The 12,569-nt window shown below is 33.9% G+C and overlaps 1 protein-coding gene across 10 annotated transcripts in view; it reads right to left on the bottom strand.

Moving 5' to 3' along the window:
- The window catches only part of Znf280d (zinc finger protein 280D), a 118,967-nt gene that overhangs the window by 39,631 nt on the left and 66,767 nt on the right, over positions 1–12,569 (bottom strand). For all 10 annotated transcript variants that reach the window (XM_027411194.2, XM_027411196.2, XM_035443797.1 and 7 more), the window contains 3 exons: positions 10,628–10,795; positions 10,126–10,235; positions 3,160–3,383 (listed from right to left, as the gene is read on the bottom strand). In XM_027411194.2, the coding sequence (XP_027266995.1) occupies positions 3,160–3,383; positions 10,126–10,235; positions 10,628–10,795 (502 nt within the window). The remainder of the gene's footprint in view (positions 1–3,159; positions 3,384–10,125; positions 10,236–10,627; positions 10,796–12,569) is intronic.

The following is a 12,569-nucleotide window of genomic DNA, read 5'->3' as shown; positions in this document are numbered from 1 at the left end:
GTTCAAAGTAAAACACTCATAGAAATCTCGAACGCACTATAAATAAAATAGTGAATATTACTCTAGATTTTGAGTCTTCAGTTTCTCTAGAAAAGTGCATGTTTTAAATGACTGAAGTGACTAAGTAGATATCTTTCTTTTCATCTTTGTTTTCAAGTGTCACTAGTTTCAGGTGACTGTTTTAGATAAAATAACAGGTTTCTTTGCCATGTCAAGTACTATATACATTGTAAAATTTAATACTGGAAGGGAATCATATCATCAAAAGCAGCTAAAGTCATGGGAAAAATCCTTTTAGACCTTGGAAATATACAATAAATTTCAGCTACTAGTATTTTTTACTCATATCTTTGTTTTTAAGTGCATATAATAGCAGTTTTAATGCCTACAATTACAAGAACTTTTCATTTTATTTAGTGTCACTGTTTACTGTTAGCATAAACTATTTACTTTACCTTGCAGACTGTGCCCTTTGTAAGGCAATCTAAACTTTTCAGTTTTATACTTTGCTATTTCAGTGTCCCTACAAGGCTTCTTATGAACAGAACTATGACCCTAAGTGCACAGTGTGGTAAAAATAGGAATGCATATTTGAAGGAACTTACTGAAGCTTTTGGCTGAACTAAAAAGTAATACTACTTGATCAAGATAATTTTTAGACTGGGTCAACTATTAATAAAATTATTCATTTGGAAGCGTCACAGAAATGATCATAGAACTATATGATAATGTTATTAATCCAGAGAATGACTATCATGAAGGCTGTGACATCTGTCTCTTTCTCCTATCTCTAAAGAATATTATCTCTTCAAACCAAGTTGTAATATACTTGGAAATATCCTTTTTCCCTTCCTTTGGTTTTAACACTAGCTCTAAAGACCTAACAAAAACACAAGTCTTTGTTAAACATTTAAATATAGGCAAAATACCACAAGCCACACCTTGAAACTAAAGTATATTTACATAAAGTAATGCATTAACTAGTTGGCTAATTTCTCTTAATATTTACATAAGACTTAGTTGGACTCTGGAGGCCTGCCCTTTCCATAAGGGAAAGGAGGAGTGGGGGTGAATGAGAAGGGATGGGGGCACTGGGAAGAGAGGAGGGAAGGGAAACCGCAATCAGGATGTAATATATGGGAGAAGAATAAATTTTAAAAATAAAGAAATCTTTACTTAAAAAAAAAAAAGACTTAATTGGAATGCATAGCTCTCATGCCAATATATGGGAGAAAAGGGCAAACTTCTTACGGTGACTGTTTTTAGTTATATCTAATAGGGACAAAACAGTAATGAAAAACCTGTACTGACGAGTCAGAACAGAAATCTTGCTATGTTTCTTACCATTATATAAGTTATAAACAAGGCCACAAGCATGATAGCACATACCTATCTTAGCACTTGGGAGCCAAAAGAAGGCAGATCTCTTGTGAGTTTGGGGCCTGCCAGGGGTACATAGAGAGATTTTTATCTCAAAAACAAAGCAAAATACCAAAAATCCACCTTGCTTTCCCAGATTTTACTGAAAAAAATTGGGGTAATACTATATATTTAATTCCTTTGGTCATGAGGTATTTACCATTAAGGTTACATTTCTCAAGCAATAGTTTTCTGTGTTCAGTTTCTGTATGTTACTAAAGGTAATGGCTTAAATTTTCTAAATATTCTAATAATATAAACATATGAAACTAATGTCCTGAAATAATTCCTAGAAAGTCACTTTTTTCAAGTTGAATATTAAATGGGCTAATCTTAAAAGATAAAAGCACTTCTGCAGTATGTATCACATTTAACAAGGAAAGAAAACAGTGAATCACAATTGTACAATTTACACCCTATCTCCAACTGAATCTTGTAATGGTAAGAATATGGAACTAAGTGGTGGAGGCCCACTTCAATACTGCTTCACAATTTCCCTGTTGAACTACTGGGGCCACTAGGTCTTCAAGTTATTGGGGAATGTACAAAGTATTATCTTAAAGAAATCTGTGAGCATCATTGTAGCAGAAAGCCACAGACGACAGAAAAATGAATGAATTCTGCAACTGTTGGTGTATAAAATGCTTTGCTTTGGTTTTTTGAGATGGGGTTTCTCTGTGTAACCCTAGCTGTCCAAGAACTCGTTCTGAAGACCACGCTGGTTTCAAACTCACAGAGATCCACCTGCCTCTGCCTTCTGAGTGCTGGGATTAAAGGTGCACTCTAACACTGCCTGGTGACTTCTTGTAAGTTTTGTTTTGTTTTTCTCAAGACAGGCTATCTCTATGAAGTCCTGGCTGTCCTAGAACTCATTCTGTAAACCAGGCTAGCCTCAAACTCAAGAGATCCACCTGCCTCTGCCTCCAGAATGCTAGAATAAAGATGTGTACCACCACACATGACAGAGGTGATATCTTTTTAAATTTATTTTTTTTAAATTTTAAATCTTTTAAATTTATTTATGTGCACTGGTGTTTTGCTATGTGTATCAGGTTCCCTGGAACTGGAATTATAAACAATTGTGAGTTGCCATATGGGTACTAGGAATTGAACCCAGGTCCTCTGGAGGGGCAGTCAGAACCCTTAACCACTAAGCCATCTCTCCAGCCCCATGGGTGGTATTTTTATAACATAGGCCATTCAAAGATTACAAGTATAAATTCCTAAAATTTAAAATATTTGAATATAAATTTTTTTAAATCCATTAAGAATGAAATATCTTATTTTTATTTAAATTTTAAAATTAAGCCAAAAGTCTTTAGAAATTAGTACATCTCTAAAAAGATGACAATTCCCATAAGATATATATTATAAAGATGATAGACATAAAGTAGAAGATTTGAACAAACAGCATTAGTAAGGAAGAAGTCAATCTTTTGGAGAACTACTTGTACTGTGAAGAAATTATACTATTGAGAGACATCAGAAAATTAAAACTACATGACTAAATTCCTAGAATACTAATAAGTTCATTTTACTCCAAATTAAAATAATTCTTGTCCTTTCTTAAGCCATATGAAAGAAAAAGGAGCAGATTTAAGAGGAGAATCTGAAAATATACCAAAGGAGATAATACTGAAATTGCTTATCTAGAATGGCAAGACAGTGTATGCTAAAGACACAATGGTTATATCTTTAGTATTTCAACTTTCATTAAATAAAAAATACATATTTACATACCTAATATTATTTTTGAGAACTTTCAAACAACTGAAGCATTTAAAGGTTGTGTGAGTCTTCTGTTCTTCTTGGACATCTCCTTCATGTTTTCCATAATAAAAGTCATTAACTAACATGATCAATTTTCCTTTCTCTGAATCAAGAGTCTTAGCTTCATTTGCTGTATTTGAAATTTCTATTTTATTCAACCCCAAAAAGTTATTTATCATGTCTGGACAACAATACTAAAAAAGAAAAAAAAAAAAAAAGATGCCTTATTTTATTACAGAACAATAGCAAAAACAATTGTTTTCATCTAAGGCTAAACCACACAAAACTATGGTTGGTAAGATATCTGGAAGAAATACTGAAAGTCTGTGGTGGGTATTCAAAAAAGTTTAGAAAAGTAAATATCTTTTTAAAAATAGATTATTTATTTGTTTAGCGTATATGTTATGTATGGGAGTGTGAGTGCCATAGTGCACTTGTGGAGGTCAGAGGACAACCTGTGGACGTCGGTTCTTTCCTTCCACCATGTGGGTTCCAGGGATCAAACTCAAGTCGTCAGGTTTGGCGGCGAGCACCTTTAACAGCTGAGCCATCTCGCCAGCCCATAAACATTATCTTAACAAAACAAAAATTTAAAAGAGATGAAAAAAAACCTTAAGACTAGGACTTGGCTATAGATTTTAAACTTTTCCCATGCAATTTGCTTGCTTATATACATATTTAATAGTCATTTATTTCTTAACCAAAAATCATTCATAACCTGACAATAGTACAGGAGGAAAATTAGTGTTACATGCTTTGATGTATCAGGTTATATGGAAACTTCCTGCCGGTGTTTGTGCACACCTTTAATCCCAGCACTTATGAGGCAGAGGCCAGCCTGGTCTACAAAGTGAATTCCAGGACAACCAAGGATACACAGAGAAACCCTGTCTCAAAATACCAAAAAAACAAAACAAAACAAAAAACCAAAACAAACAAACAAAAAACCCTAAAAAGCCACAACTTCCTAAGCTGGGTATAACTAGACTTTTACACAGCTAAATTGCCATTCCCTAGATTCATATTACTAGAAAATATTTGGGACACAAACACAAATGCATCTGGTACATCTTGGAATCCAGAATACTTAAATATTTGAAGAAAATATTTTTCAGGAATAAAATCAAGTTGTCACATAAATTGGTTGTAATATGAAACTTTCCATATATACACTTTTAAAATAAAGATATAAGTAATTTGTTTATTGTGCATAATTTTTATTTGTAAGGCTTTTTTAGTAAGTTTTTCTTTGAGGGCAAATCTAGAAAAATCTGCATCAAAAATCCAGAAATGCTTATTAAAATGGCAATTCCTGCCAGGTGGTGGCACATGCCTTTAATCCCAGCAGGGGCAGGCAAATCACTGAGTTCGAGGTCAGCGTGGTCTATAGAGTGAGTTCCAAGACAGCCAGGGCTACACAAAACAAACAAATAACCCATCTCTAAATAAATACATACATACATACATACATACATACATACATACATACATACATACATGCAAGTTCCTGGGATGACTTCAGACCACCTAAGGAAGAAGCCTAAGAAGTGTTTTGTTTATTTTAGTTTTTTTTTTTTTTTTTAAAGCAAGAAACACAGGCCTTTTATAATGTAATGCTTCTTAAGGGTGCTATTAAATCAGCATCTGAAAATCTTAACACAGTCATTCTATGCTGTGGTTACAACAATCACTTCCTCTTTTGCCACATGTGAGTCTTTTAGATCATTATCATTCATGAAACATTCCATGAGGAGCCAGGCCTGTGATAGAAGACAGAGATGAACAGAATTTTCTGCAAGGTTACATCATTCCTACTTCATTTCACTGTCAACTTTCTTTTATACTCTGTGTGCGTTTGTTCATGTACATGCAGGTTGTACATGTGGGTGCGAGTACAGATATACACACACACACACACACACACACACACACACACACACACACACACACATATATATATGTACACGTATACGTATACAGAAAACAAGCTTGCTGCCCTTCTCAAGCAGCAGCCACCTAGCTTGGTACTAGAGCATGAATACCACTCAAGCCATTATAAATGTGGGTTCTAGAGATTAGGTCCTCCTGTAAAGAACAGATTGCTTCAAAGAAACGTCACAGCCCACTTATCAATTTCTAAACACACAAAAGTAAAAACACCAAAAAACATTTAAAATATATCTAGGGGGTAGGAAAATACTGAAAAAAAAAAAAAAAACAAAACCAAACCTGACTCATAAGAGAGGAATGTAACTTACATTTATTAAATTAAAATAAGTGGATTAGTTGGATATGGTGGCCCCCACCTTTCATACTAGCACTCAGGGAGCAGAGGCAGGTGAATTTCTGTGAGTTCTAGGTCAGTCAGGACTATATAGTGAGACCTTGTCACTAAGGATAAGTATATCCTAACAATATCCTTTTTCCCTTTGATAGAATGGAACCACAACTCCACCTACATCCCCTTTTTTTTTTTTTACTATAAAAAGAGAGGTAAGAAACGTTTTGTTATTTATGTTTCTGATTTTTTTAAATTTTTATTTATTTATTTTTTATTTATTTATTTTCTTGGAGACAGAGCTGGCTGGCAATTTGCTAAGTAGACTTGTCTGGCCTTGATCTCACAAAGATTTCCCTGCCTCTGCTACTGAGGGCTGGTTTTAAAGGTCCAGCCTTATTTCTAGATTTTTTTTCCTGAGATACATGTAAACATATATGAACTCAAAACAAGGAAAATCAAGTTATTTCTAAGGACTTTGATAAGACTAGTAGAAATAATAATACTTTTAATTTTAAGGGAAAAGAAGCATGGTATGGAGCAAACCCACTCTACTATAGAAAATCACTTGAGAGCCATGACTGCAGCTTAGTGGTAGAACATGCACAAGGCCCTGAATTCAATCACAGAAAGACAGGTGTCAGGAGGGAGACTTAAACAAGGAAATTACTTAAGATTTATGTATTACGTATGTATATCAAAGGCATTATTTTGACAGATAAAGCACTAGCCCTTATTTAAAACCTTCCTGTGGGGATACAAAAATCACAGGAAAAACTGGAACTTAATTTTTTAAATGCGAATCTTGTAATTAATAATGGGTTAACGTTATACCCTAAATGTCAGATCTGGCTTTCAGCAGAAGCCACTCCCTCCATGTTATATTTGGTATGTGATTCTCTTCTGAACCTATGAAATGAATTACGGAAAGGTATAGTGCAAGGTTTATGTTCTCCAAAAATGTCTATTTTAATATTTATGAAAGTTAATGGTTATACTAACATACTCGTGAATTATGATAAATATAACAGATGATAAACTACTTGATGTTTTCTTTTCTTTTTTTTTTCGAGACAAGGTTTCTCTGGCTTTGGAGCCTATCCTGGAACTCACAGAGATCTGCCTGCCTCTGTCTCCTGTCTCTTGAGTGCTGGGATTAAAGGCGTGCGCCACCAACGCCCGGCTGATGTTTTATTTTCTATCACAAGAAAGGACAAAATCAGAGTTCTAAAATTAGCACAATGTCCTTGTTCACCATAACTCTTTGATAATATTTTAAATTTAGTTCCTCAGGGGAAAAGCAGAAGAAAAACAAATGAAAAGTAAAAGTAGGCAAGGTAATAGTAAAAGGAGTAGGGATTTGGTCTTAGGGAAAATCAAGATATCCTAAAACATTCAAAAGACAAGAACAACTTGAAAAACAAGGATTAAGTTTAGATTTTTGTTTTATTAAAGATAGTAAGATATGGAGTCCACAATACTAGGATCTGAAATCAATTGAACAACCTTGTTTGGCCATAAAATCATTTTGGCTCTAAGCCTTGTTCTACAATCTTTCATTTATCCCTTATTTTTATGAGTTAAGCCATTCTGTAAATATTAGATACCTTCAGTCTTGTAGCTGTAGTTTGACTAATTATCACACACCATATATACTTCATTCTTGTCAAAAAAGTTAAAAGTGCCTATAACTTATATTTTTATTCAAGATTATTTTTATTTTATGTGTGTGCTTTGCCTGCATTTACGAATGTGCATATGTGTATAGTTCCCCTCGAGGTCAGACTAGAGTGTCAGGCTCCATACAGGACTGGAGTCACACATAGTTATGAGCAGCCATGTGGATGATGGGACCTAAATCTAGGTCCTCTGCAAGAGAAGCAAGTACTTTAACCACTGACGCATCTCTCTTTAGCCCTTGAAACTATTTTTTGAAGTGGGGACTAGAATTGGAATTTTTATAGTTATTTTTTGACTCATTTTTACATTAGGTAATGATTAAATAACAGTAATTATATCCATTACCTTTACTTTTATCATTTATTAGCACATTCAAAAGCCTTTCCTCTTTTTGATACACATGTGTTGCTTTTGATTATATTCATCCTACCATGTTATGTTCCTATACAACATGAACTTAATTCCCATCTAACTATATAACACAGTACTAACTGTAAACGTCTCCATTCCCTTCTGTAACCTCCTCAGCCTCAAATAAAAATATTTCAACTTCTGAGATAACTTTCTGTCCCTAAAAAAATTGCCTCATGGTTTTAAAGTCACCCTTCCTAGATTTGATGGATATATTATGAAATAATATATACAAGAATACAATACATACATTCACATTATATGAATTATGTTACTTTCATAAAATGCTATGGGGTTCTACTATTTGACTATTATATAACATTTTGGCAATTTACAATAAAAGTAATTATAAAAAATGCTAAAAGATATAAAAACACATTTAGGACAGAGGTCACTAATATCTCTTAGTGTGGAAGTGTCCTGATCAGTTTTTTGTAAACTTGACACAAACTAGAGTCATCTGGGAAAATGCCTCAATCACACTGGGCTATAGATGAGTTTGAGGCATTGTTTAAAATGACTGATGTGGGAGGGCCTAACCTACTAGGGGCATTGCCATACCTGTGCAAGTAGTCCTTTGTTGTATAAGAAAGCGAGCCATGAGAGGCAAACCACTAAGGAGCATTCTTCCAAGGTCTCTGCTTCAGTTCCTGCCTCCAGGTTCCTGCCCTGACTTCCCTTCAAAATGGACTAACTGTAAGCTAGCTTAAAACCTTTTCTTTCTTTCTTTAGTTCTTCCTTTCTTTTTTCTTTTTCTTTTCTTTTCTTTTTTTTTTTTTTTTTGTTTTCGAGACAGGATTTCTCTGTGTAGCTTTGGAGCCTATCCTGGCACTTGCTTTGGAGACCAGGCTGGCCTCGAACTCACAGAGATCTGCCTGCCTCAGCCTCCCAAGTGCTGGGATTAAAGGCATTCGCCACCAACACCTGACTAATCTTTTCTTTCTATATTACTTTTGGTCATGATAACACAAAAAGAAAACCAGAGAGCACATAAAGGAAACAAATATGAAGTTATTTTCTTTGAGAGTCACCTCATGAATCAGGCAGATATGAATCCAGGCCAGATTCCTCACTTGTAACCCTGTATTTGCTTTTTATGAATCATATAATTATAACACTTAGTCAAAAAATGAGTCAAATGCACTCCCATTTTGCCCCTCTATCTCTAATGTCAAACATATAAATCATTATATGTCTTACTAAAACATTATGAAGAAAGTGGAAATCCTTGGACAGGATAATTTCCTGTATGAGCAAAGCACAAAGTACATTTCTCAAGTCTACACTCTGGGAGCTAGAAATAGTATAAATTCAATACAATTCTGAATAGACTAGGTTTGGAATTTTTTAAGTCTTTCTGTCTATATTAATTATTCATAAGCATGGGTTTCACTACAACATTTTCGTATCTGTACATAATGTATTTTGATCACATTCAACCCTCATTACCCTCTCTTGTTCTTGTTCCCACTCTGCCTGCTCCCAGTAAATACTAAGTCCTCCTGTCTTCAGTTTCCTTTTTATTATAGCTCAGTAAGTTTGATTATGATTACTTTTATGAGTGAAGGGTTATTTGGAGGAGTATAGATAACCAGTGGGCACACCACTGACAAAAATGTCTTCCCTTTCTCCATAAACTGCCTGTGAGTTCCTCCTGTTACTGTTTTTGAAAATGATGAGTTAAAAATTGCCAGTCTCTGAAATAGCAATACCTATTTCTTTTCTTTCATTCTCTTCCCTTTGTACTCTATATTGCTGTTTTTCTTATCTCTTATGCCTTTGTGCCATGTATAATAGGAACAAGGTTACAGAACAATTTAATGAAAGAATAGCAGATCACAGTAAAAGCTAATATTTGAAGGAATGTGTTAAACTTCATACTTCATAAATACCTTGAAATTTTCTTAAAATCTAAACCAAAAGCTTCCTATCCCAATAAAAACTTTAAACTAATTTGTAATAATTGTACAAACTATATTCTGGACTTTATCAAAGCAATATGGAAAACATGAGCATTTAAAATTTATGTCTGATTACTGACAATTAATATGCATATCTTAGATCATCTAATGCAGAATGCACACATTACATATATATGTACACTATAGAATTTAAGTTATAACAGATAAAATTTATATAAATGTTTTATAAATCTGAATATATGTAAATCAATATATTGTGTTTAAAATCAGAATACAATGAGCAAATACTGTAAATTTATGTACTAAAGAATTTCACTATCTTGTTTGTTTGTCTGATTTTTTTGAAACGGTTTTTTGTGTAGCTCTGACTGTCCTGTAGACCAGGCTGGCCTCGAACTCACAGAGATCCGCCTGCCTCTGTCTCCCAAGTGCTGGGATTAAAGGCAAGTGCCACCAACGCCTGGCCAAATTTCACTATCTAATAGAATCATTTTGAATATAAATTTTTACCTAAGCACTATGGATATATCCAATATGAGATCTCATACCTAATTGTTAAAACAAACCATCATTTACTAAAAATCGGTTATTAACATTTTTAAGGATTTTCAATCTTTTTAAAATTAGATTTTGAAAAAATTTTACCGTCATGTGCTTTTTCAGAGGATCCAAAAGATTGAAGTGAATATTACACTTAGGACATGCTCTTGGAAAAGTTGTTCCATTTTTAGATTGATTTGATGAGCAATTTGCACCTAAAATAAATTCAGATTGATATTAAAACGAAATGCATCACTTTTCAGGTTTTGGGTTTTTTTTTTTTCATGAATTATTTGTAGTTACTAGTGGGTACACACACAAATGTATGTACGTGAATGTCACATTTGTGTTGGTGGCCATGGGGCCAGAGGAAAATGTGAGGTCCCCTGGAGTTGGCATTAGCTGGTGGTTGTAAACCACTCAATGTGGGTGCTGGGGATCAAACCCAGGTTCTCTGCAAGAATTTTAAATGCTCTTAACCAATAAGCCTTCTCTCCAGCCCCAAATGCAGCACTTTCTCATTTTAAACAACCACTATTAGTTTCTGAACTTGTAACAATCTATAAAACTTATCTTTAATTATTACAGTAATTTCATTCTCATTTACCTTGCAATGGCGCCACCTGCAGAGACAACACTGATGGAGGCTTTTCTGAAGACAGTACAGAAGAGGCATCTGCTCCAGAAATATTGTCACTGGGTTTAGGTTTTTTTGAGTTAACACTGCTTATGTCAGAGAAAGGACGTTTTGATGAAAATGAACTTTCATTCAAACCTAAAATGATTTAAATAGTGGGAGAAAGATTTTAAAATACTATAAAATACTGTTCATAACTACTTAAGTCTAAATGTGTGGGAGCTAAAATATATAATTGAACTATGCTATATCAATGATAAAAATTAAATGATACTGCTGGGCACAGTGGCACACACATTTAATCCTAGTACTTGGGAGGCAGAAGTAGGCAGAGCTCTGTGAATTTGAAACCAGCCTGATCTACCTAACCAGTTCCAAGTCAGGCAGAGCTACATAGTAAGACCCTGTCTCAAAAAAAAGCAAACAAATGAAATGATACAAACTTAAAGAGTGTGAGGACTGCATTTACTCAATCAATTTGTGAAATTACCTTTCTATGGAAGAACATTCTGAATATGGCTTGAAAAAAATATTATAACTGAAGAATGGTATTTTGAAGTTCCTAAGAACCAATAATCTTCACAGGCTTAGTACATTTAAGTTTGTACTACACACATACACACTCCCCACATGAACACACACACACAATAATTTGCTCCAGTTATAGATTCTAAAATTTCCCCCGCCCCCGCAAGACATCGTTCCTTTGTGCAGTCCTGGATGTCCTAGAACTCACTCTATAGACCTGGCTGGCCATGAACTCAGGGATCTAGCACCTGCCTCTGCCTCCCGAGTGCTGGGATTAAGGGTGTGCACCACCATGCCAAGCTAAAGTTTTGTAACTACTTAAAATGCCTAATGTGATATTAGTTCTTTCCCACCTAACAAAGTGACCCCTTTATAGCTTGTGACATCACACATTTATTGCTATGTACAAAGTAGAAACTTCTACGCCTGAATCATATCTTACTCAAATGAAAGGGCATATAAGAGAGGGAGATGTGTCCCATTTTAAGGAATATATTAAGGAGTATCTGACTAAAAATAAACAAAAACTCTTTCATTTGATTTATTAGATTTCTATATAAATTTTTTTATACATAGAGATTTCGTTCTTAAAAATAATTTACCACTTAAAAAATCACCATAAAGCTAAAGGATTAAACCTTAGAGTATCAGCAAGAGAAAAGAGGGACAGTTAGACTGTAACTAAGCCGAAGTCTTTTTTTAATAACACATAATGTACTTTGTACAAAGGATTCCCAAACCGCACATTAAATAGTAACATCTGTACAGTAAATATAAAAACAATAAATGTTAGAGATATTCCAGGCATTTAAGTCAGATAACTTAGATTCTAACCCAGACTCTGTAAGTCTCTATTTATATATTATTTAACTTCTCTGAGTTTCAGTTTCTGTTTTGGTAAAATAAATTATGATACCTTATTTTACAGTTACTTTAAGGTCAAACAATGTATTTAAAAACCTTAAAATACTAGGTACACAGAAAAAAATAAATAACAATCATAATTACTAACAAAACACTTTATACCTTAACTTGCATTAAAGGGTAACTTTATTCCAAAAGATCTGCCTAATTATTTTTAGTGAGGATAAACTTGCCAAGAAAATAAAAATATTAGACTAGGTCATTTCATTGTTTCATGTTTTAAAACAAAGTAATAATGATTTTTCCTCATCTTCAAAATACTTGATTAGAGACAGACACTGCAGGTGCATGAAAAAGACCTCTGGTAGTATAGTTGTATTAACATGTTTATGTTAGTTGAAAAAGAAATGGGTGGTAGCATTTTTAACCATCAATTAATCATAAAATAGACTAAATGGCAAAAACAGACTTCTTCAATTTAAGAATTTATCATGAGACATCTCAACACCACATAAAATTA

The sequence above is a fragment of the Cricetulus griseus genome, chromosome 4 (genome assembly GCF_003668045.3).
Source record: "Cricetulus griseus strain 17A/GY chromosome 4, alternate assembly CriGri-PICRH-1.0, whole genome shotgun sequence".
Lineage (NCBI taxonomy): Eukaryota > Metazoa > Chordata > Mammalia > Rodentia > Cricetidae > Cricetulus > Cricetulus griseus.
Note: the sequence above shows the minus strand (reverse complement) of the source record. Positions and strands in the feature narration are given on the sequence as shown.